General features: G+C 39.4%; 1 protein-coding gene across 1 annotated transcript in view; it reads right to left on the minus strand.

Annotated features, from left to right (window-relative positions):
• Window positions 1-24,075, minus strand: part of ARMC4 (armadillo repeat containing 4) — a 195,898-nt gene that overhangs the window by 145,909 nt on the left and 25,914 nt on the right. Inside the window, exon 9 of the mRNA XM_032847139.1 lies at window positions 22,938-23,085. Coding sequence (XP_032703030.1) covers window positions 22,938-23,085 — 148 coding nt within the window. The remainder of the gene's footprint in view (window positions 1-22,937; window positions 23,086-24,075) is intronic.

A 24,075-nucleotide genomic window follows, 5' to 3' on the forward strand; every position in this document is an offset into this window, starting at 1 on the left:
TGTGCAGACACCACACTAATTTTCTTTCTGGGTAATCCAGGCTGTCCTGTATATTCAAGATTAAGTTGAGAATGACAAAAGCCTTCATTTTCTTTTTTACATTGAAAATAATGAGTTTTGTTCTTGTAGCTTTTAATGTCTTTTTCTCGATATTGAAAGAAATTTTTAACACTGCCAATTGTCCTATAGTTGGTTCTGAAACACAAAATAGTTAAGTCTTTCACTTATTACTTTCAATTTTATAATCTCCCTTGTTTGGGGGTACAGGACTCTCCCATAAACACACACATTAGCATTTCTGGTGTCTTACTTTTAGAAAAACAGAAGACAGATATTTCATAAACCATAGAGAAGAATCTAAATGCTAACCATAATTCAAGAAAATAATATAGGAAAAAAGCAAAAAAAAAAAAAAGAGAGAGAGAGAGAGAGCCAGAGAGCCAGAGAGAGACAATTATTTAACAAGGCCCTTTTGCTGAATTTAAATGGGTTAGAAGGAACCCGGAAATTTCCCTGGGGTACGCAAAGGAGCAGAGCTGGGCTCCCACATTAAAAGTTTAAAAATGCAAACGCGGAGCTTCAGACAGAGTTCTTTAGGCAGTGGCTTCAGACTCAAGTGTGACTTGAAAGCGAGAAGACGTCAAAACATGTCATGCCTCACTCAAGCCAAGAGATTCCACCCACGCATGTCAAACTCTGAAGGAGAATGTGCTGTCCCGACATTCTTAGTTCCACGTGATGGAGGACCTTCTTGACTGCTGTTCTTGCATTGTATTGTCTTTGGTAGCATTTTTCTACTTAAACATTCGGCACAGTCATTGTTTCCTATTTCATTTTGAGGTCTCTTAAATTTTTCTTTTCTAGATTGTTTCTATCTTTCGTGCTTTATTTCCTCATAAGCATCATAACCAATGATACAACATTTTTAAAGAGTCTTGTGATTGTGGTAGATGCCCAAAAGGTAGGAGGTTATATTTTCCTGAGTTATCTCTAAGCCAATTTTGAAGCCAAAGAATGGAAATTTACATTTATCATTAAGAAGTTAGATCCTTATAGAAAAAAAATTCTGTAAATCATCAGCTTTTTCTGAAAATCTGGAAACATATTCATAGGCTTGAGAGATTTTTTTTTTTAGAACAGTTTTATATTAGGGAAAGTTAGTTTTTCCACATTTCAGGATTTAGTTCTACTCTTGTCACTGACCACACTCCCCAAAGGATTATAAATCTTTCAGAATGAATACCAGAGGATGGGAGCCAAAATATTCAACATACAGAGCCACAAATGTTAGCCAATTGCTATTCTTTAAATACCAGCTATGTCAAAAGATTTTCAAATGTTTGTTCTGCTTTGACCAGATGCCATAAACATCTTACTAAGGAGAAGCAGTGCAAATATGCTCATTTTTCAATTAAATCTCCCCTGAGAATGTAATTAGTTGCCAATACTTATTTTCACATTTTATCACGTATTTGCATTTGTGAACTTTAAAGAGCTGGAGAAAACATAGTAAAATATTATTTTACTAGCTTCTGAAGGGTTTTGAAGAATGCTTCCAATAAGCTTTTCCACTTCTTAAATTAATACAAGTCTTCTGCTCGTTGTCTTCCGCCCCTGCTTCTCCTCAGACATCTCCAGGCTCTGTCAGCCTCCGGACACTTTGCAGTTTGCATTTCTTTCTAGGACCAGGAGGCTTTTGTTCATTGTCAAAATCATGTTTCCAACATGCAAAAGTTGAATGAATGTTGCTTTCCTTCATTTTCCTCAAAATTTCTTTTAGAAAGAGAAGTTCAGTAGAGGACACTTTTCTAAATAATGTTTCTCATTGTTTTAAGTAAATCTTTGAAATAAAAAAGTATTACCATATCTGGTATATAGATTTATACCTACCTCCAGTCCCCTTACCGCTGACAACAGAGAAATAAACATTTACAAATTTGAGATGAAGAATGTATTTGAGACTAAATCAGGGAGCCAGCTGCCTCCAACCACTTCTAATTCTTTCATTCAACAAATTTGCCCACTTATTATTCACCAAGTCTGATTCCAGCAACTAGAGACATCCTGGAGGATAAAAACAGACCTGGTCTTTGCCTCGTGGAGCGCATCAAGTTTTGTGGAGAAGATTTTCATTTTTGAAGCCTATCCAAATAAATGAAAAACACTAAGCAGTGCTATCCGGAGAGCAGCACTGGGCTATGGAAGCTTGCAGTAGGGGACTTTGGGCCTGGACCTCAGGAAAGGTTTCCCTGAGGAAAGCATGTCTGGACTGAGGTGTGGACAGAATGGGAGCCTTCCCTAGTGGAGGAGGAGGGACGTGATGAAAGGCATGCCAGTCAGAGGAAACAGTATGTGTAAAGCCCCCGCGGAGGCATGGAATGTGGCCTGTTTAAGACCTCACGAAGGCCAGTGTGGCTGAGACCCAGAGCATGGCAAATGGTCCAAGACCAGCTGAAAAACTAGGTGGGCAAAGGAATCTGCTGGGCCCATGGGCCAGGTTGAGGATTTTAAACTTTATTCAAGATTGATAGGAAATATTCAAGGATATTGTTTTGGGGAAGAGGGGGAGGACTCACATGAGTTGAGCACATTTTTAAAAGATCATTCCAGTGGAAGAGGCTGGAGGGGGCAAGGAGGGGACAAATGGGACATGTGGGGACCATGCAGGTTACTGCAGCTATCCAGACAAGAGGTAACTGGGATTAAGAGGTCAAGGTCACTCATTATGTGTCACAAAGACTTCAAGAAATGTGCTTTAGAAAAGGATACTATAAAGCTAGCAGACAAAGCTCTGGTGGGCTACATGCTCACAGGGCCATGATTCAGAGCTTCCCGTCAGAGTCCCATATGGTAGCAGTGAGATAAGAAGGCAGGCAGAGGCACAATCTAGAGTGGAGACCCCTCTGTGCTCCCCACTGTCTGCAGTCAAGGGGCAGCAGGTGAGACCCGGTGAGGTGACACAGCCACCACACAGCCATCCAGCTGGCTTTCGGTGTTTTCGGCATTTTTTCCTCCAAACATGCCACTCAGAGAGCAAGAGAAGTGAAGGCCCGCCCATGACTTTATTGATGATGACAGAGGCCTGGCGCCTAACACAGAGGTTGGCTTACAGATACTCTTCATCTCCCAGGATCAGAAACAGTAAAAAGTCAATGCTCAAAGTGAGTGGCATATGACCACGTAAGTCAAGGTAGTAAAATGCATTGCTTTGCCTTCTGTTTATTTGCAAACCGACTTTATACTGATGATTCAGCACTCATAAACCTCAGACTCAAGCGATGAGACTCAAGAGGACTCCAGGAAAGAAAATGAAAAAATACTGTGCCAGAAGAAAAAAGAAATTAGACTCAGACTGTTGCATTACAAGCTTGCTGAGAATTTTTATTGGGAATGGGTACGGAACAATGCAAGCATTCCCTACACATTCCTTTTAAATAGACATGGAACATGTACTGGAATAGATAATCTGCTGGAATGTCCTAGTCACTGCAATGAGGAAAAAGTTGTAGCAAATATAACTGCCTTCCTAAAAAATTCAGAAGAGTACACTGAATAATTATGATAATTAATAGAAGTAGCTCAATAAAGTGACTGGATGTAAGGAAGACATTCAAAAATGAGTAACTCCCCCAATATACTAAGAATAATAAATCAAAAGATGTAATTTGAAAAATATTCCTATGCCAGTATTGGTAAAATAATAACAAAAATATCAATATCAGTATCACAAGAAATGTGTTGGAAATCTATGGAAAAGAAGCTATTAAGTTTTACTAAAATACATAGAAATTTAAAAATAAATGAATGGTCATACCATGTTGCTGAATAGGATAACTGATGTTATTAAAATTTGCAAACCTACAATGATATGGTCAATTAATCTTTGACAACGCAGGAAAAAATATCCAGTGGAAAAAAAGACGGTCTCTTCAACAAATAGTGTTGGGAAAACTGGACAGCAACATGCAAAAGATTGAAAGTAGCCCACTTTTTTACACCATCCACAGAAATAAATTCAAAATGGATTAAAGACCTAAATGTGAGGCAGGAAACCATTAAAATCCTAGAGGAGAACACAGACAGCAACGTCTTTGACATCGACTGTAGGAACTTCTTACTAGATATGTCTCCCCAGGAAAGGGAAAGAAAAGCAAAAATAAACTATTAGAATTTCACAAAAATAAAAAGCTTCTGCACAGCAAAAGACATAGTCAATAAAACTAGAAGTCAACCTATGGAATGGAAGAAGATTTTTGTAAGTGACATATCTGATAAAGAGTTAGTATCCAAAATCTATAAAGAACTTATAAAATTCAACACCCAAAAAACAAATAACCCAACTTAAAAATGGGCAGAAGATACAGACAGGCATTTCTCCAAGAAGACATCCAGATGGCCAATAGACACATGAAAAGGTGCTCAACATCATTCATCATCAGGAAATACAAATCAAAACTACAATGAAATACCACATCACACCTGTCAGAATGGGTAAAATTAACAACACAGGAAACAACATGATGTTGGCGAAGATATTAGATTAATACAGTATAATGGCTATTAGAAAGGGGAACCCTCTTACACTGTTGGTGAGAATGCAAGTTGGTGCAGCCACTCTGGAAAACAGTATGGGAGGTTCCTCAAAAAGTTAAAAGTAGAACTACCCTATGATCCAGCAACTGCCCTACTAGATACTTACCCAAAGGATACAAAAATATGATCCAAAGGAGTATATGCTCTCCATTATTAACAATAGGTAAATTATGGAAAGAGCCCAAATGTTCATTGATTAATGAATAAAGAAGATGTGTGTGTGTGTGTGTGTGTATACATATACATATATATGTATATACATGTGTATATATGTATATATATTTTGGAATATTACTTAACCATCAAAGAGTGAAATCTTGCCATTTCCAACAACATGGATGGAGCCAGAGAGTACAATACTAAGTGAAATAAGTCAGAGAAAGATAAATACCATATGATTTCACTCATATAAGCAATTTGAGAACAAAACAAATGAACATGGGGGAGGGAAAAGAAAGGAAAACTAAGAAACAGAGCCTTAACTAAGAGAATAAACTTACGGTTACCGGGAGGGACGTGGGAGGGAGATAAGGGTTAAGTAGGGGATGGGCATTAAGGAGGGCATTTGTTGTGATGAGCTACTGGTGTTGTATGTAAGTGTTGATTCACTAAGTCATACACCTGAAACTAATATTACACCATGGTTAACTAACTGGAATTTAAATAAAAATTTGAAAAAAATTACAATTTACCTAAAAGTAATTTATAAATTCATATAGACCAACCAAAATCCCCAACAGCATTTTTGAGGTTTTTTTTTTATTTTCAACTTTTCTAAAAATGATCTGGAATGGAAAATATGCAAAAAGTAGTTTTAAAAATTTAAGAAAGCTCTCTGGCCAATCAAATATAAAACACACCAAAGTTACAGTAATTAAAACAGCATGGAACTGGCAGGGGAGCATCCAAATAACTCAATGTAATAAAGATCCAGAAACAAACTCTCACATACGAGATGACAATACTTGATAAGGGTAATATCTCAGATCACTGAAAAAGTGGAGGAATGAATAATCTATGTTGAAACAATGGACTCCCCATTAAAAAAAAAGAAGAAGAAGAAGAAGTAAAACTCGATCCCAACCTCACACTGTCCCTATGAAATGACATCAAGATGGATTCAGGATCTGAACTTTTTTTTTTTAAGCTATAAACCTACCAGGAAGAAATAGAAAATTTTTTGTTCTCTTGGAATGACTTCAAAAAAACCTTCCTAGCTCCTAAGACACAAAACTTTATAATATAGCCATGAAGGAAAGTCAGTATAGTACAATGTACAGTTGTACAATTTAAAAGTTTTCAAAGAGAAGAGTAGATAAAAAGACATGACTAAGAGAAAATATTCGCAAATAATATAACAAAGGATTAATTTGCATTAAGAATCAAAAGACAACCACGGAAAAATAGGCGAGGTATACAGTACAATGGCTATTAGACACATAAAAATATTTACCAACTTCACTAATAATCAGGAATATGCAAATTCACACAAGATACATCCCTCCCCCCCACCGTTGAAATTGGCCAAAATAAGAAATAAAAAAAGACTGTAAGTTAGTGAGAATTTGTAACAGTGAATCTTATTTCTAGACAATTTTAATACTCTGGAAAGATTTTAAAGACCATCGATGCCTAGACCTCACTTTAGACCAATTCGTTTAAAACCCCCATGAATGTTACCTGGGCATCAGGGTCCTTGTTTTGTTTTGGTTTTAAGAGACTGACTGATTTCACTCTACATTCAAGGTTGAAAATCATTGATATTTATTAATTAACTACAAATCGACATTTGCTTTGTGTAAGGAGCCATCAAAAAATTTTTATACAAACCAAGTTGGTTGATTGATTGCTTTTCATTATTTCCCTTTCAATTTAAAAGATTTTGATGGAGTACTCAAACTTCAGTGTGCGTACACTTTTTTGTTTAAAATCCCTTTACCAAGGTGGAATTGATACACAAAAAATTTACATAATTATGTAACCAATTTAATGAGCTTGAGCATCTACGTACACCTGTGAAACCATCCCCACAATCAAGGTAACAGACGCATCCATTACCTCCAAAAGTTTTCTTATGCCTCGTCCTTTTTGCGGTATTTACACTTACCATGAGATCAAATACCCTCTTACATATTTCAAACATGCAATTCAATATTGTTAACTATGCTGTGCAGCTTTCCAGAGCTTGTGAAACTAAAAGTTTGCACCTATTTAACAACACCTCCCCATTAGAACTATCAAAATTTGAATGCCCATACTCTTTGACCCAGGCAATTCCACTTCAGAGAATCTCTCGTACAGAAATAGGCTACGTATCCAAAGAATATGTAAAAATATCTGCTGCAGCCATGTTGTAATAATAAAAGTTGATCTGGGGGACAAGGCAAAATGTTACCAGTAAGGGAACTGTTACAAGAGTTATTGACAGATACATATAGTAGCCTACTACGTGGTAATTAAAAGGACTGAGGCGGATATGGAAGATCACTGAGAAGACATGTGTATACAATACAATAAAACATACAAAATTCAAAATGTCGCATAAGTAGTATGACTTCATTTTGTGTATAAAAATTATATATGTGTATGTATATACACAGAAGCATCTGGAAGGGGGCTTTCCCTGTTATTCTTCTGCACGGCTTAAATTTTACCAAGGGCATATGTTAATGTATTATTTTTATAAGATTTTACTGATTTAAATACAGGAAGGACTAGAAGAGGAACACATGCTTCTGCTAAGCCTGCATGTCGCAGAAATATCAGGAGGCCACAGTCAGCCACATCCACCCAGAGGGCAGGAGCTGGGAAAGGAGCTGCAGCCCTTGCCTGTGTGGAGTAGCAAAGGCTAGTGGACCAAAAAGGAACCTGGAGCTTAATACTTTTCCTACAAATACACAACTTCTAATAATGAGTACAACAGAAGTATATGCAGGAAGTATATAAAATGGAAAGATCACTTATACCAAATCTGGTACCTTTTACTCCTGAACTCTTATATTTATAAATTCTTCAGTGTGCTCAGGCTTCTAGAATAGGACATGAATATGTGTTTTTAAAATAAAAAGTAAAGCAGCCTAGAGCATTATGTAAACTGGGAACTAGGCAATGCTACTTTCCTACAATTTATTTAGCCTCTCAAATAAATTTGGGGGAAAGCATACTTTGAGGAACAAACTATAGTGTAGCTGTCAACACATCAGGCAACAAATTCCCCCAAAAGATTGAATGTATTTTCAGATTACATAAAACTGAACAGAATGCCACATAAAACTTAGATAGCAAAATTCTTTCGAATCAAAAATCATATGAGTAGCTGGATAGACAATGTGTGATATCATTATACTCTAGCTGGATGAGCTCACAGTATGCATTTATGAATGAATGAATGAATGAGTTAAAGCTTCAGAAACCTCCCTTAAGATTTTTAATGTCATTTTTCTGTAGGTAAGTTGATGTGGTTGTACAATGCTAGCTAACGGTAGTATAAGCTGTACGATTCAGTAGTGTTACTTTATCATACTTAGCCAATTCTCTTTGCCTTTCTCCACTCTTGTTTATGAGAGCCATGGGGCAAAAAGAGTTTATATCTCAAAAACTAAAAAGCTTATTAGTTTATCTGTGGAGTATAGATTCCTCTGTGGAGATGAGGAGCCTCTCCATCACTTCCATTACCTCCTTTGTCATAAAAAAAGGGATAATTTTCTTTTGGGCCATATATAAACATACAAGTTACACACATCTCAAGTAATCCAAATACTTTAAAACGTGTTCATGACATACACTGCAGGATTTAAGAATAAGTTTGCATAAATGCAAACTCTACTAAGAAATTTTTTAGATGATGCAATTTAAAATATCTTATGATTTCTGACAGGCAATGGTTTTTTGGGTCTTTTTTTTTTCTTTTTAATACAAAACTCTTTTTTGTCATGGAGACATTTTCTTTTAAAGTTAACCCACATCAGTGCAACACCATATGTATTAACTTAAAGATTGTTTCTCAGGAAGGTGGGAGTAATTTTCCTTTCTAACTACTGGTGTTTATTTGAATATATAAACAGTGACCACTATTTTCCATTTTTGAAAGAGTCTGCTGAACACGACTAACACCATCCTATCACTGTCTTCTCCATTTCTTTCATTTAGCAAAGAGCACATTCTCATACTGCCTTCCAGAAATGAACATTGAAGTCCTTTGTTAAAAAATGCTCCCTTTTGGGACGCCTGGGTGGCTCAGTTGGTTAAGCATCTGCCTTCAGCTCAGGTCATGATCCCAGGGTCCTGGGATCGAGTCCCACCTTGGGGCGGTGGGGGGGGGGGGTCCTTGCTCAGCAGGGAGCCTGCTTCTCTCTCTGCCTCTGCCTGCCACTCTGCCTGCTTGTGTGCTCTCTCTGATAAATAAATAAACAAAATCTTAAAAAGAAAGAAAGAAAGAAAGAAAGAAAGAAAGAAAGAAAGAAAGAAAGAGAAAGAAAGAAATGCTCCCTGTATAATTAGTCTCTCACTCAAATGAAGAAAACCAAGTGAGAGAGAAAATAGGAGCACACAATGGCCAAGCCTGCAGGCCCTCTGGGCCCTGAGTTTCTTGACAGAGGGACAGAATAACCAGGCAACAGGCAGTAAAGATAGAAGCCTGGACACCAGCCTGGCCCGCAGCCACCTTGCCTTCTGTGTGGCCCAGAGTGAACTATTTCTCAGCTTTTCCACCAATGAAACAAGGATCACACTACCTGCTCCTCCATACCCAAAACCCGAGTAATGGGAAAGGAATTTAATTAAATGTAATTGATTGCAAAGTACATGAAATTCCTGCAGTGAAAAATCCTATAACTCCCAGTTACCACTTAGAAGAACTCCTTAACCAATTAAGATGGTTGTGTGTGCGTGCTTGTGTGTGTGTTTTTAATCAGTTCCTGAAAGATCATTAAGGAACTGAACACCACAAAAGTAGTCAAAGGTTTTAAAGTTTCAAAATGTCTCTGTGATGAATCCCTTTCCAGAGGGGACATCCGAAACATGCCAAGGACAGAGCCCACAGTGTCTCTTGGGAAGTCTTGTGGAATTTCTGATGGGAGTCTTTGAGATGTCATGAAGTAGATGTTACAGCTAAGCTGGGGGTGGGGGTGGGGGTTGTTGGGGAAGCCATCAAATACCTTCACTTTTCATGGCCTGAGAAATCTGAATTTGTAGATCCCTGACAGAAGAATAACTAGCAAGACCCCTGGCACATATGCAAGGTGAAATCAACACCAGTGTTTCATGAGTTTGATCAAATACGATAAAAGAATTAGGCACTGCCCCTCACCAACACACGGTGGGTGGGGGAAGAGGATAAGCATGTGTCGACGCCCAGCTGGGATCACACGCCGCCACTCAGCAGCCTACATTAGCCATTCTCCACTGAGTGACACGTGTCCAGACAACATCACCATCCTCCGGGACTCGGGGACGAAAATCGCACAGATCACAGACTCAGGAACGATATCACATTTGGGAATTTGCATTAAGAAGCGCATCGTTTCCCGATTTCATAGATAGATCCTTATGGTTTTAGTGTGTAGGAGCTTTCAACTGGAAGGAAACTTTAAAAATCAACATTTTTTTTTTTTTTGCTTCAAACTTTCCCGCTTAATTTTTTTTTAATTAATCTTTTTTATCTACTGGCTAGTTGCATAAAATTACCAAATAAAATGTTACTTTCGCTAAGATTTTTTTTTTTTAAGGCTGATGAAGCAGTCTGTAAGATGGCAAACTAATACTTAAGGAAAGACTGCCTTTGGGATAACACGAATTCTGATCTAAAAATACTACCTTGGTTGCACTAACTCGAATGGGAGACAGCCACTTTCTGAAGTGCTATAAAGAGGTCATATTCGATCATGAATAAAAGGACAAAAACAAGCCCATAGGCTCCCCCCCCCATTCATTTCCCTGCTTCCGAAGCAGTCATTCGGTTTCTAATGAAGACCCTGTTCCTATTCTTCATTATGCATAATTCATGTCTCATATACTCAGTCCTTGATTTCTAACTACGGCCCGGGCGTTTCTCTTTGGGTATTTCACTCTCTTCAAACTTAATCTGCCTCAAACCAAAGCGTCCTCATAAACTGGCCTGTTTTCTTTCCTAGCCATTTCTTTGTTGCTTCCAAGGACATTATTATCCCATTCCAGGCCCCCAGTGCAACCCCCCCCCCCCCCCCCCCCCCCCTTTTCCCCCTCCCCCCCCCCCGTCCCCCCCCCCCCCCCCCCTTGTTGCTGGCTTTCTGTCTCTTCCCACTCTGACTCATTCTGCATACCACCTGCTGCTGGACTCGGCTTTCATCATCCTGACCCCTGGCTGGGGTCTGATCAAAATCCCAGGTGTAGAAATAGGCTTCCTGCAGGGAGGAGACACACCTGGGAACACAGCCCTGGGGATTAACCCTAGATTCTTCCATTATAGCAGCAAGGACTCAGGTATAAGAGTGGCTGAATGAAGCACTTCAGGGTCAGACATCTACAAGCAGCTGGCTAGTAATCTCACATCTGAGCCTGGAGCTGATGTCAGGACAGGACTGACATCTTATCCTCAAGTGACAAGGAAATGCCTACAAGGGAGATAAGGCATGATTCTAGACCCATGCTCTGCCATCCCTCCAAACTACCTAAAATCTTGACCAACCGCATTCTGGGCATCACTCTATAATCTCAATTTTCTCTCGGATTTATTTATCCTACAGTATTAAGTTCCATCCCCAAACCTCCTTCAACCTCCATAGAAATGGATTTCAGTAGGCTTGCAACCTTGTGTCCAGAAATTCATTCTTCAGTTTAATGACATGTACACTGTGTACGCGGTGTGTATGAAAGGCAGATCTACTTAGAGTTACAGCCTCTCAACATTTTCTCTCACTCTACTGAACAGTACCTATTTGTACTAATTTAGAACTATTTAGAACAAAATAAAATTCTGCAACTCTCTGATTTCACAAAGGCGTTCTCCACATAATTGGTTGAGTAATGAGTAAAACTTCGGCATTTTTACAAAAACTCACAGAATTAGTGTCGGGCACACATCTTAACAAACTATCTTCCCTGATCCCTGGAATCGATCCAGAGCAAAACATTTTTAATTGCAAGAATTTAAAGCAGCCCTGGCCAGGGAGAGAAAATAATATTCACAGAAAGCTAGCAAATATAGCAATAAAATGGCATATCTACAAGGAGAAAGGCAACAGGAGAAGGAGGGGAAAGAGTAAGAGAAAGTGGGGAAGACATCAACAGCAGAACGAATGACTGGCTCAGAGGGAGGAAAAACAGTTCTCCACGAGCTGAGCATGAAGAACAGCTCAGCCTCACCCCTTGGGAACCTACTCTCTCCCCCTCACACCTTCTGAGCAGAGGATGGAGAGGTAGGCCTCTGCTCACTGGCCAGACACCCCGCAAGACACAGAAATGAGTTTAATATGGTCCTTCTATTCACGTAGCTGACAGGACAAACTGAACCATAAAGATAGCAGAAGGCAGAACGTAAGTGTTTTTCGCTAAGGAAGCTGAAAAGGTGGTTTATTGCTTCATTTAGAATTAGGGCACAGTGTCACCAGTCATTTGGGGGAACAGAAGTTGGAAGGTTGGTGAGTAAAAATGCAAGGTCTTCATTAGTTTAAAAATTAAACTGTGTTCTAAAAATCCAGACTAAAAGAATATATATGTATATAAAACTTGTAAGTTGAAATGAATGTATGTCAAAGCCAAATAATTAAATACAAACTCCTTTACTTACATGCCAAGATCTGAGCTCATAGCTTTGGATAAATAACAAGCTATAGTTCGTTGACCTGTTTGGGTATTAATGAGCTCATCAAATTTTTTTTTTTTTAAACAATCAGACATTGCTGTACTTGGAAAATGGTAAGTAGAAAGTCAGGTCAACATTAACATTTCTCTGCTAGTGTAAGCCTACATTTAAGGCACAAGTTTGCAAATTAAAATGTCAGGTGTATTTATTTTGAGATTACCTAGAGACATTGAATTTTGCATTTCATAGACTTTTAATATCCTTTCGTGTCCCCATATAAAACATTTATCTGTGTCAAAAAGCTTGAAATCATTTGTAGATATACTTTTTCTTTTATTGGCTATGTTAAGAATATCTACCTGTGGGAACTATAATAATTCCAAGCAATTTACTGTCTGGCCAAAAGTATCACATTTGCACATGATTTATTGATGAGTAACTTGTGCAAGCTTAAGTAGCACTTCATCAATAAATGTTTTCCTTAGCTGTTCTGGGACAGAAATAGTGCATCCCTTTTTGGCTTCATATTAAATGGACTTATCCTAAATAGTTGAAAAACTCAAGACAGTTATTCAATAGTTAGGCTATTATGAGAAACTCTCATTGCCATGTTCACTGGGAGGATATTATTAAGGATGTCATTCACTACCACACTCACTGTCTGCTTCATTAAGTCCTCAGGGAGAAAATTCTTTCTGCTCTTAGTCCCAGGATCAGTTACATGCATTGGCAACTGGGCTATTTTTACCTTACGAGGGTAAGAGCCTTTCCCTCACTGTATTAACTCACTGCATTTCCCTCCTTTTATTGGTTACTAGAAAATTTAAAGCAAAAATTGAGGGCCAGATGTGCAAGTCAAGAAGACTCCACGCCATATGTTGTCTACAGTAATAATTTGTAATAGAAGTCACTGTTATTGCTACCAAGTCTTGAGTACTTTCTACAAAGCACTTAACATGTGTTGGATTTTATTTGAAATTCATAATAATCCTAAAACATGAGAACTTTTATTTTTGCCACCTTGACCAGTGAGAAGACTGAAGCTTTGAGAGGTCAGTGAACTGCCTCAAGGCTGCTGAGCCAGTAAGTGGCCAGACCACGGATTCAAGCAGAGTGTTTCCGACATGGAAGGTCATGCTGTTAGCCTGCCGCCTGGCCCATCCCTGCTTCTTCCCCATTGACTATTTCCTTTGGCTAATGGAATAGTTAAGAGACCAGAATTCTTTGGATAAACACCAGGGCTCTTAACAATCTTCTTCCAAAAGGTTATGTCCGAGCTGCAGCACCCATCGGGCTCAAGGTGTTCCAAGGCTGGGTGGCAAAGTTTTCTAGTGCCATTTTCTTGCCAGAGTGACATGTGCTTTATGAGAGGAGAGATAATGGGAAGATCCACTGTTCAGTAAAGGAGTAGGGGTACCATCGGGAAGGTCTCCTGAGTCTGGACATTGGTGATAGGTGTGGTGGGCTTGGCCAGTGTTTTGACTGCATGGTTTGTAGGCAAAGATGCCTACCAGGGGGTTGTGTCTGACCGTGAGGCCTGAACTGCAGCCTGGCTCCAGCTAGAATTTCCAAATTCCCGATAGGTATGAATATTCAAGCTCCTGGAACAAGAAATCAAAATTCCCCCAAATTCTCAGGAATTCTTGAAATAATTAATTCCATGTCTTTTCTCAAATTTTATTTGTATGCTTTTTGGTAATAATGATGACCATAATAGTGAACAATTTCTGTAATAATAAACAGTAAATCATTTTTTTGTGATCAAGATGCTAAAAATTTCAGAGATTTTCTATTAAAAATTTAAAAAAAAACCCTTAAATGTATCAATTGCAATAACATGTAAAAATGACCTCTACCTGATATCTGATAATACTAAAACAGGGCAAAATTACCACAAAATCCCAAGTCAAAGCCATTTTAAAAGTGAAAAATTATCTAAAAATATTTACTATTTATAAGATATTATTATTATAAGATGAAATTTTTAAAACAAAACATTAACTATCCCAATGGTCCTCATTTTTGTTTCACGACAAATATTCCAAACACACACAAAAAAATTTCTTATATTTTGCACTGACCTTGGTCAAATTGTTAAGAAGCTTTCAAAAGTATAGCCAAGGTGGGCATTAGGATTTGCTTCATAGAAGCTCCTGTTTTTTTTTTAACATTGCAAATTTTTTTTTATTTTCAGTAATGTCTTTGATTTTTTTAATTAATAAATTTTATTTTTTTTAACATATATTTTTATCCCCAGGGGTACAGGTCTGTGAATCGCCAGGTTTACATATTTCACAGCAGTCACCATAGCACACACCCTCCCCAATGTCCATAACTGCACCCCCCCCTCCCACCGCCCCTCCCCCTATCAACCCTCAGGTTGTTTTGTGAGATTAAGAGTCACTCATGGTTTGTTTCCCTCCCAATCCCATCTTGTTTCATTTACTCTTCTCCTACCCCCTTAAACCCCCCATGTTGCATCTCCTCTCCCTCATATCAGGGAGATCATATGATAATTGTCTTTCTCCGATGGACTTATTTCGCTAAGCATGATACCCTCTAGTTCCATCCACGTCGTCGCAAATGGCAAGATTTCATTTCTTTTGATGGCTGCATAGTATTCCATTGTGTATATATACCACATCTTCTTTATCCATTCGTCTGTTGATGGATATCTAGGTTCTTTCCATAGTTTGGCTATTGTAGACATTGCTGCTATAAACATTCGGGTGCACGTGCCCCTTCGGATCACTACGTTTGTATCTTTAGGGTAAATACCCAGCAGTGCAATTGCTGGGTCATAGGGTAGTTCTATTTTCAACATTTTGAGGAACCTCCATGCTGTTTTCCAGAGTGGTTGCACCAGCTTGCATTCCCACCAACAGTGTAGGAGGGTTCCCCTTTCTCCGCATCCTCGCCAGCACCTGTCATTTCCTGACTTGTTAATTTTAGCCATTCTGACTGGTGTGAGGTGATATCTCATTGTGGTTTTGATTTGTATTTCCCTGATGCCGAGTGATATGGAGCACTTTCTCATGTGTCTGTTGGCCATCTGGATGTCTTCTTTGCAGAAATGTCTATTCATGTCCTCTGCCCATTTCTTGATTGGATTATTTGTTCTTTGGGTGTTGAGTTTGCTAAGTTCTTTATAGATTTTGGGCACTAGCCCTATATCTGATATGTTGCTTGCAAATATCTTCTCCCATTCTGTCAGTTGTCTTTTGGTTTTGTTAACTGTTTCCTTTGCTGTGCAAAAGCTTTTGATCTTGATGAAATCCCAATAGTTCATTTTTGCCCTTACTTCCCTTGCCTTTGGCGATGTTCCTAGGAAGATGTTGTTGCGGCTGAGGTCGAAGAGGTTGCTGCCTGTGTTCTCCTCAAGGATTTTGATGGATTCCTTTCTCACACTGAGGTCCTTCATCCATTTTGAGTCTATTTTCATGTGTGGTGTAAGGAAATGGTCCAATTTCATTTTTCTGCATGTGGCTGTCCAATTTTCCCAACACCATTTATTGAAGAGGCTGTCTTTTTTCCATTGGACATTCTTTCCTGCTTTGTCGAAGATTAGTTGACCATAGAGTTGAGGGTCTATTTCTGGGCTCTCTATTCTGTTCCATGATCTATGTGTCTGTTTTTGTGCCAGTACCATGCTGTCTTGATGATGACAGCTTTGTAATAGAGCTTGAAGTCCAGGATTGTGATGCCACCAACTTTGGCTTTCTTTTTCAATATTTCTTTGGCTATTTGAGGTCTTCTCTGGTTCCATATAAATTTTAGAATTATTTGTTCCATTTCTTTGAAAAAAATGGATGGTACTTTGATAGGAATTGCATTAAATGTGTAGATTGCTTTAGGTAGCATAATCATTTTCGCAATATTTATTCTTCCAATCCAGGAGCATGGAACATTTTTCCATTTCTTTGTGTCTTCCTCAATTTCTTTCATGAGTACTTTATAGTTTTCTGAGTAAAGATTCTTAGCCTCTTTGGTTAGGTTTATTCCTAGGTATCTTATAGTTTTGGGTGCAATTGTAAATGGGATTGACTCCTTAATTTCTCTTTCTTCTGTCTTGTTGTTGGTGTAGAGAAATGCAACTGATTTCTGTGCATTGATTTTATATCCTGACACTTTACTGAATTCCTGTACAAGTTCAAGCAGTTTTGGAGTGGAGTCTTTTGGGTTTTCCACATATAGTATCATATCATCTGCAAAGAGTGATAGTTTGACTTCTTCTTTGCCAATTTGGATGCCTTTAATTTCCTTTTGTTGTCTGATTGCTGAGGCTAGGACTTCTAGTACTATGTTGAATAGCAGTGGTGATAACGGACATCCCTGCCGTGTTCCTGACCTTAGCGGAAAAGCTTTCAGTTTTTCTCCATTGAGAATGATATTTGTGGTGGGTTTTTCTAGATGGCTTTGATAATATTGAGGTATGTGCCCTCTATCCCTACACTTTGAAGAGTTTTGATCAGGAAGGGATGCTGTACTTTGTCAAATGCTTTCTCAGCATCTATGGAGAGTATCATATGGTTCTTGTTCTTTCTTTTATTAATGTGTTGTATCACATTGATTGACTTGCAGATGTTGAACCAACCTTGCAGCCCTGGAATAAATCCCACTGGTTGTGGTGAATAATCCTTTTCATGTACTGTTGAATCCTATTGGCTAGTATTTTGGTGAGAATTTTCGCATCTGTGTTCATCAAGGATATTGGTCTGTAGTTCTCTTTTTTGATGGGATCCTTGTCTGGTTTTGGGATCAAGGTGATGCTGGCCTCATAAAATCAGTTTGGAAGTTTTCCTTCCATTTCTATTTTTTTATTTTTTTATTTATTTTTTTTTAAAGATTTTATTTATTTATTTGACAGAGAGAGATCACAAGTACGCAGAGAGGCAGGTAGAGAGAGAGAGGAAGGGAATCAGGCTCCCCACTGAGCAGAGAGCCCGATGCGGGGCTCGAACCCAGGACCCTGAGACCATGACCTGAGCCGAAGGCAGAGGCTCAACCCACTGGGCCACCCAGGCTCCCCATTTCTATTTTGTTAGAACAGTTTCAGGAGAATAGGAATTAGTTCTTCTTTAAATGTTTGGTAGAATTCCCCCGGGAAGCCATCTGGCCCTGGGCTTTTGTTTGTTTGGAGATTTTTGATGACTGTTTCAATTTCCTTACTGGTAATGGGTCTGTTCAGGCTTTCTATTTCTTCCTGGTTCCGTTGTGGTAGTTTATATGTCTCTAGGAATGCATCCATTTCTTCCAGATTGTCAAATTTGTTGGTGTAGAGTTGCTCATAGTATGTTCTTATAATTGTCTGTATTTCTTTGGTGTTAGTTGTGATCTCTCCTCTTTCATTCATGATTTTATTTATTTGGGTCCTTTCTCTTTTCTTTTTGATAAGTCTGGCCAGGGGTTTATCAATCTTATTAATTCTTTCAAAGAACCAGCTCCTAGTTTCGTTGATTTGTTCTATTGTTTTTTTTGGTTTCTATTTCATTGATTTCTGCTCTGATCTTTAGGATTTCTCTTCTCCTGCTGGGTTTAGGCTTTCTTTGTTGTTCTTTCTCCAGCTCCTTTAGGTGTAGGGTCAGGTTGTGTACCTGAGACCTTTCTTGTTTCTAAAGAAAGGCTTGTACCGCTATATATTTTCCTCTCAGGACTGCCTTTGTGGTGTCCCACAGATTTTGAACCATTGTGTTTTCATTATCATTTGTTTCCATGAATTTTTTCAATTCTTCTTTAATTTCCTGGTTGACCCACTCATTCTTTAGAAGGATGCTCTTTAGTCTCCATGTGTTTGGGTTCTTTCCAAATTTCCTCTTGTGATTGAGTTCTAGCTTCAGAGCATTGTGGTCTGAAAATATGCAGGGAATGATCCCAATCTTTTGATACCGGTTGAGACCTGATTTAGAACCGAGGATGTGATCTATTCTGGAGAATGTTCCATGTGCACTAGAGAAGAATGTGTATTCTGTTGCTTTGGGATGAAATGTTCTGAATACATCTGTGATGTCCATCTGGTCCAGTGTGTCATTTAAGGCCTTTATTTACTTGTTGATCTTTTGCTTGGATGATCTGTCCATTTCAGTGAGGGGAGTGTTAAAGTCCCCTACTATTATTGTATAATTGTTGATGTGTTTCTTCGATTTTGTTATTAATTGGTTTATATAGTTGGCTGCTCCCACGTTAGGGGCATAGATATTTAAAATTGTTAGATCTTCTTATGGGACAGATCCTTTGAGTATGATATAGTGTCCTTCCTCATCTCTTATTATAGTCTTTGGCTTAAAATCTAATTGATCTGATATAAGGATTGCCACTCCTGCTTTCTTCTGATGTCCATTAGAATGGTAAATTGTTTTCCACCCCCTCACTTTAAATCTGGAGGTGTCTTCGGGTCTAAAATGAGTTTCTTGTAGGCAACATATAGATGGGTTTCGTTTTTTTATCCATTCTGATGCCCTGTGTCTTTTGATTGGGGCATTTAGCCCATTAACATTCAGGGTAACTATTGAGAGATATGAATTTAGTGCCATTGTATTGCCTGTAAGGTGACCGTTATTGTATATTGTCTCTGTTCCTTTCTAATCTACTACTTTTAGGGTCTCTCTTTGCTTAGAGGACCCCTTTCCATATTTACTGTAGAGCTGGTTTGGTGTTTGCAAATTCTTTCAGTTTTTGTTTGTCCTGGAAGCTTTTAATCTCTCCTTCTATTTTCAGTGATAGCCTAGCTGGATATAGTATTCTTGGCTGCATGTTTTTCTCGTTTAGTACTCTGAATATATCATGCCAGCTCTTTCTGGCCTGCCAGGTCTCTGTGGATAATTCTGCTGCCAATCTAATGTTTTTACCATTTTATGTTACAGACTTCTTTTCCCGGGCTGCTTTCAGGATTTTCTCTTTGTCACTAAGACTTGTAAATTTTACTATTAGGTGGCAGGGTGTGGACCTATTCTTATTGATTTTGAGGGGGGTTCTCTGAACCTCCTGGATTTTGATGCTTGTTCCCTTTGCCATATTGTGGAAATTCTCTCCAATAATTCTCTCCAATATACTTTCTGCTCCCCTCTCTCTTTCTTCTTCTTCTGGAATCCCAATTATTCTAATGTTGTTTCATCTTATGGTGTCACTTATCTCTCGAATTCTGCCCTCGTGGTCCAGTAGCTATCTGTCCCTCTTTTGCTCAGCTTCTTTATTCTCTGTCATTTGGTCTTCTATATAGCTAATTCTCTCTTCTGCCTCATTTATCCTAGCAGTGAGAGCCTCCATTTTTGATTGCACCTCATTAATAGCTTTTTTGATTTCAACTTGGCTAGATTTTAGTTCCTTTATTTCTCCAGAAAGGGCTTTTATATCTCCCGAGAGGGTTTCTCTAATATCTTCCATGCCTTTTTCGAGCCCAGCTAGAACCTTGAGAATCATCATTCTGAACTCTAGATCTGACATATTACCAATGTCTGTATTGATTAGGTCCCTAGCCTTTGGTACTGCCTCTTGTTCTTTTTTTTGTGGTGAATTTTTTCGCTGTGTCATTTTGGCAAGATAAGGGTATATGAAGGAACAAGTAAAATACTAAAAGGGTGGCAACAACCCCAGGAAAATATGTTTTAACCCAATCAGAAGAGTTCCCAAATCGTGAGGGGGGAGAAAGGGGATAAGAAGAGGTTCAGAAAGAAAAAAAAAATGAAACAATTAAAAGAAGAAAACAAAGAAAAAATATAAAAAGGAAAAAAATATATATATTAGATAAACTAGTTAAAAAACGTTAAAAAAGAAAAGGGTAAAAGTTTAAAAAAATTTAGAAGAAGAGAAAAAAAATTGAACAAGAAAAAAAAAATTAAATTAACTGCAAGGCTAAAGAATCATGGAGAGAAAGCCATGAGTTCCGTGCTTTGCTTTCTCCTCCTCTGGAATTCCGCTGCTCTCCTTGGTATTGAAACTGCACTCCTTGGGAGGAGACCTTGGTCCTGGCTGGGTTTCTTGTTGATCTTCTGGGGGAGGGGCCTGTTGTAGTGATTCTCAAGTGTCTTTGCCCCAGGCGGAGTCGCACCGCCCTTACCAGGGGCCGGGCTGAGTAATCCGTTTGGGTTCGCTTTCGGGAGCTTTTGTTCCCTGAGCGCTTTCCGTAGAGTCCGGAGGACGGGAATAAAGATGGCGGCCGCCCAGTCTCCGCCCGGAGGAGCCGAGAGCCCGGGGCCCCACTCCTCAGTGCGCCCTCAGGGAACAGCGCCCAATTACTCCCGTCACCCTGGCCTCCGGCCGCGCTCCGAGCTCACCGAGCCTGCGACCGGTTCAAGGTAAACCCGAGCTGAGAGTCACTCCTCGGCTCTGTCTCTGTAGCCGGCTTCCCCGTTGTAATACCTGTGAGCTCTGCGACACTCAGACACCCCCGATCCTTCTGTGACCCTGCGGGACCTGAGGCCACACTGGCCCCGCGTGGGCTTCACCCCAGTTAAGCCTCTGGGGCGATGTCCCTCAGTGGAACAGACTTTTAAAAGTCCTGCTTTTGTGCTCCGTTGCTCCGCCGCTTGCCGGGAGCCGGCCCCTCCCCCCGGGGTCTCTTCCCGTCCCTTTGGATTCACTTCTCCGCCAGTCCTACCTTTCAGCAAGTGGTTGATTTTCTGTTTCTAGAATTGCTGTTCTTCTTCTCTTTGATCTCCCGTTGGATTTGTAGGTGTTTGCAATCTTTAGATAAGCTATCTAGCTGATCTCCCGCTACCTGAAGTAGTCTCAGCTGCTACTTCTCCGCCATCTTGACTCCTCCTCCAACAATGCAAATATTTTATTTGCTTGCCCAGAGTCTGGTTTGGCCATTGAAATCTATGTCGCGATGGAGAATTAGAATAGCTTTTCCCAATTTCCCAATTTCTTGACTAATTTTTCTTGGATTCAAGATTCAGGAAAACAGATTTTTTTTTCTGAGAAATGCAGGGAATTGCAGCTGGGGTCATGCTAAGAAAGGGGGCATATTTTTCTTGCAAAAGGAACTTTTCTCAGCTATTAGGCTGTGTCCATGCAGAGGATGTTTGTTGAATTCACAAAAATGCGCATATAACTATTTTACCTGTCAGCTTTGAAGGACCTCAAAGACATCAGAAAAGTACCCTTAGGTAATTTAAGAGTCACATAAATATCTTTACATATGCAAAGCCACCGCGAATGCCCTTGGTTCATTTGATCAAAGACGTAGAAAAGCTGGAGGAAATATGAGGTAACTAAAAATGTTGTCTTTAGAAGTACTTCTCAACTACAGCTTTAGACATGGCCTACCCTAGACATTACTGTTGGGCTGGCAGAAAGGGCTACTTAAGATGGCAAAAGTTCCCGCCACAAGACCTGAGCCCGGACAGGAGAACAAAGGCCCAAGCAGGAATCTGAGACCCCCGCCCTGGACTCCAGTGGACCAATGGGACCCCCACGAGCAGGCGAAATATCCAAATAAGGGAAACCTGCCCAAAGACCCCTGAACTCCCCTCGAGGCCCCTTAACAGCCCCCTCCTCCATGCCTTGGCCGCAACTTCCGCCACTCTGCCTTCCAGAGTCGCGGAACCTCGCCCGAGGGTGCTCACCTCCTCCCGGCGCAACTTTCCTGGCTCCCCTTCTCCTGAGCCCTGAAACTTCGCTGGAGACGCCTTTAAGAAATCTTGCCTTGCGCCCACTTTGCCTGGTGTCGTGTTTATCTCGCCAGAAAAACTTTACAATTACCAGTATCAGTTATCCATTAATATTAATCTGGGTTTTGGCAAATCATTTCCCTTGCCCTGCTCATATTCAAGTCTTAAATACATTATATAGGCCATTATTATGTAACATGTTTTCATACATGTTACATTGAGAGTAATGAAATGGAACTGATACATATCTTAAGCACCTACAATGTACCAAACATTATGCCTCATCTTTCTTTTTCTTTTTTTTTTTTTTTAAGATTTTATTTATTTATTTGACAGACAGAGATCACAAGTAGGCAGAGAGGCAGGCAGAGAGAGAGAGAGAGGAGGAAGCAGGCTCCCTGCAGAGTAGAAAGCCCAATGTGGGGCTCAATCCCAGGACCTTGGGATCATGACCTGAGCCGAAGACAGAGGCTTTAACCCACTGAGCCACCCAGGCACCCCTGCCTCATCTTTCAAATATGTGTTTCCAACCCTAAAGAATTCCTATAGGGCAGGTATTAACTTTATTCCATAGGTTAAGAAAAATAAGGCTCAAAACCACAACCAATAGTCATACTGCTAGTAAGTGACACAGCCTAGAACTTAGTTATAGTTCAGCTTCAAAAAAATCCAAGCTCTTGCCGCCACCCTATACTACAAGTTGTAAAATGGTGGTTAAGTCAGTATCTGCTCACTACTGTGGCCCAGGGGAGAGGGCTGGTACCAGGCAGCCTGGCTGCTCCATGAGAACTAACCTTGTTATCCTCAGGGTAATTAGACCTTCCCCCATGCATACTTAGTAACAGGGGATTTTACTACCCTTATTTGAAAGAAACATAATAAACTTGGAAGCAGAATATACATTTTTGGCAGAAGAATTAAAATAATCATTGTAAACACAATACGAAATGTCTTACCTTTAAATATTTCACCAGCTTTTGAATTTGCCAATATTCCGATGGCAAATCTGCATTTGCTTCCTGACGATGATCAGGTGGTTCTTCATCTTCCTCACTCTCTGAGGAGCTCTCACTGATAATCTCCTCAATCTTCTCAGCACTCTTACTAAGAACAATAACAACCACCACATGTGATAAATATATTTATGCTACAACATGGATGTGGTTATAATCATTAATATTTCAGCAATATGAATATAAGCAATGAAAAAGATGCCAACACCTTCTGAGTTCTAGAAGATCTTTGGTAAGATCTAAGTGAGGAGATGAATGAACCCGCCTCTATACCAGATACAGGTCATTATTATCACTTTGCATGCAATAACAATAAGGAAAATAGTAAGAAATGTACAAGGGCATCAAGTATATGTCCAATGGCTGTGCTGTACAAAAGGGCAGCACCAGACATAGTGGCTAAATAACCTGGGTTATTTGTGTTTATATTTACTTAAATTTAGTTATTGAATTATATTTGTATTTATTTAAGTTTACTTATTGAATTGAAACAATACAATTAAATATTGAGTTTCACCAGTTTTTAACATTCTCTGATTTTTAAAAAATTTCTCAAAGGTGCTGTGGCAGAGAGAGTCATGCAGAATGGCACCGTCGTGCCGTCTGGGCTGCAGCGGAGAGAAACTGCAGTCCCGAACTGAAGTGCCTGTCAATTCAGCAAGCCACGTGATGGGCGTCAGGGTAATGTATTCTCTGGTTCAACAAATGGCAGGAAACCTGGGTCGGTTACAGAGCAAAATCTGGTAGATAAGGCTGACTTAAGAATCAGTGTAACGTAATTCAAAGGTATGAGATCGAAATATATTCTAAATTAACCTGTATTCTCTGGAGAATCTGCAAATGTACTTTCCCTTAGACTAAAAAGCTTCTGGAGTTAAGAGCAGGGTGCACTGAGTTTACCCCCATCACCCCCACATCACATTAAAAAAATCAGTACCCCAGAGGAAAGCTGTTCTCTTTTTCCATTGATGGATCTGTTGACCTATAACTTTAAATGGCTTTTCCTATTTTATAAGGTTCCCATCCTGTCCTGCCCCATAGCAACCATACATTCAGGAGGTAAAAAGAAGCAAACCTCAAT

Source organism: Lontra canadensis, unplaced genomic scaffold (genome assembly GCF_010015895.1).
Source record: "Lontra canadensis isolate GAN:19392208 unplaced genomic scaffold, GSC_riverotter_1.0 scaffold185, whole genome shotgun sequence".
Taxonomy (NCBI): Eukaryota; Metazoa; Chordata; class Mammalia; order Carnivora; family Mustelidae; genus Lontra; species Lontra canadensis.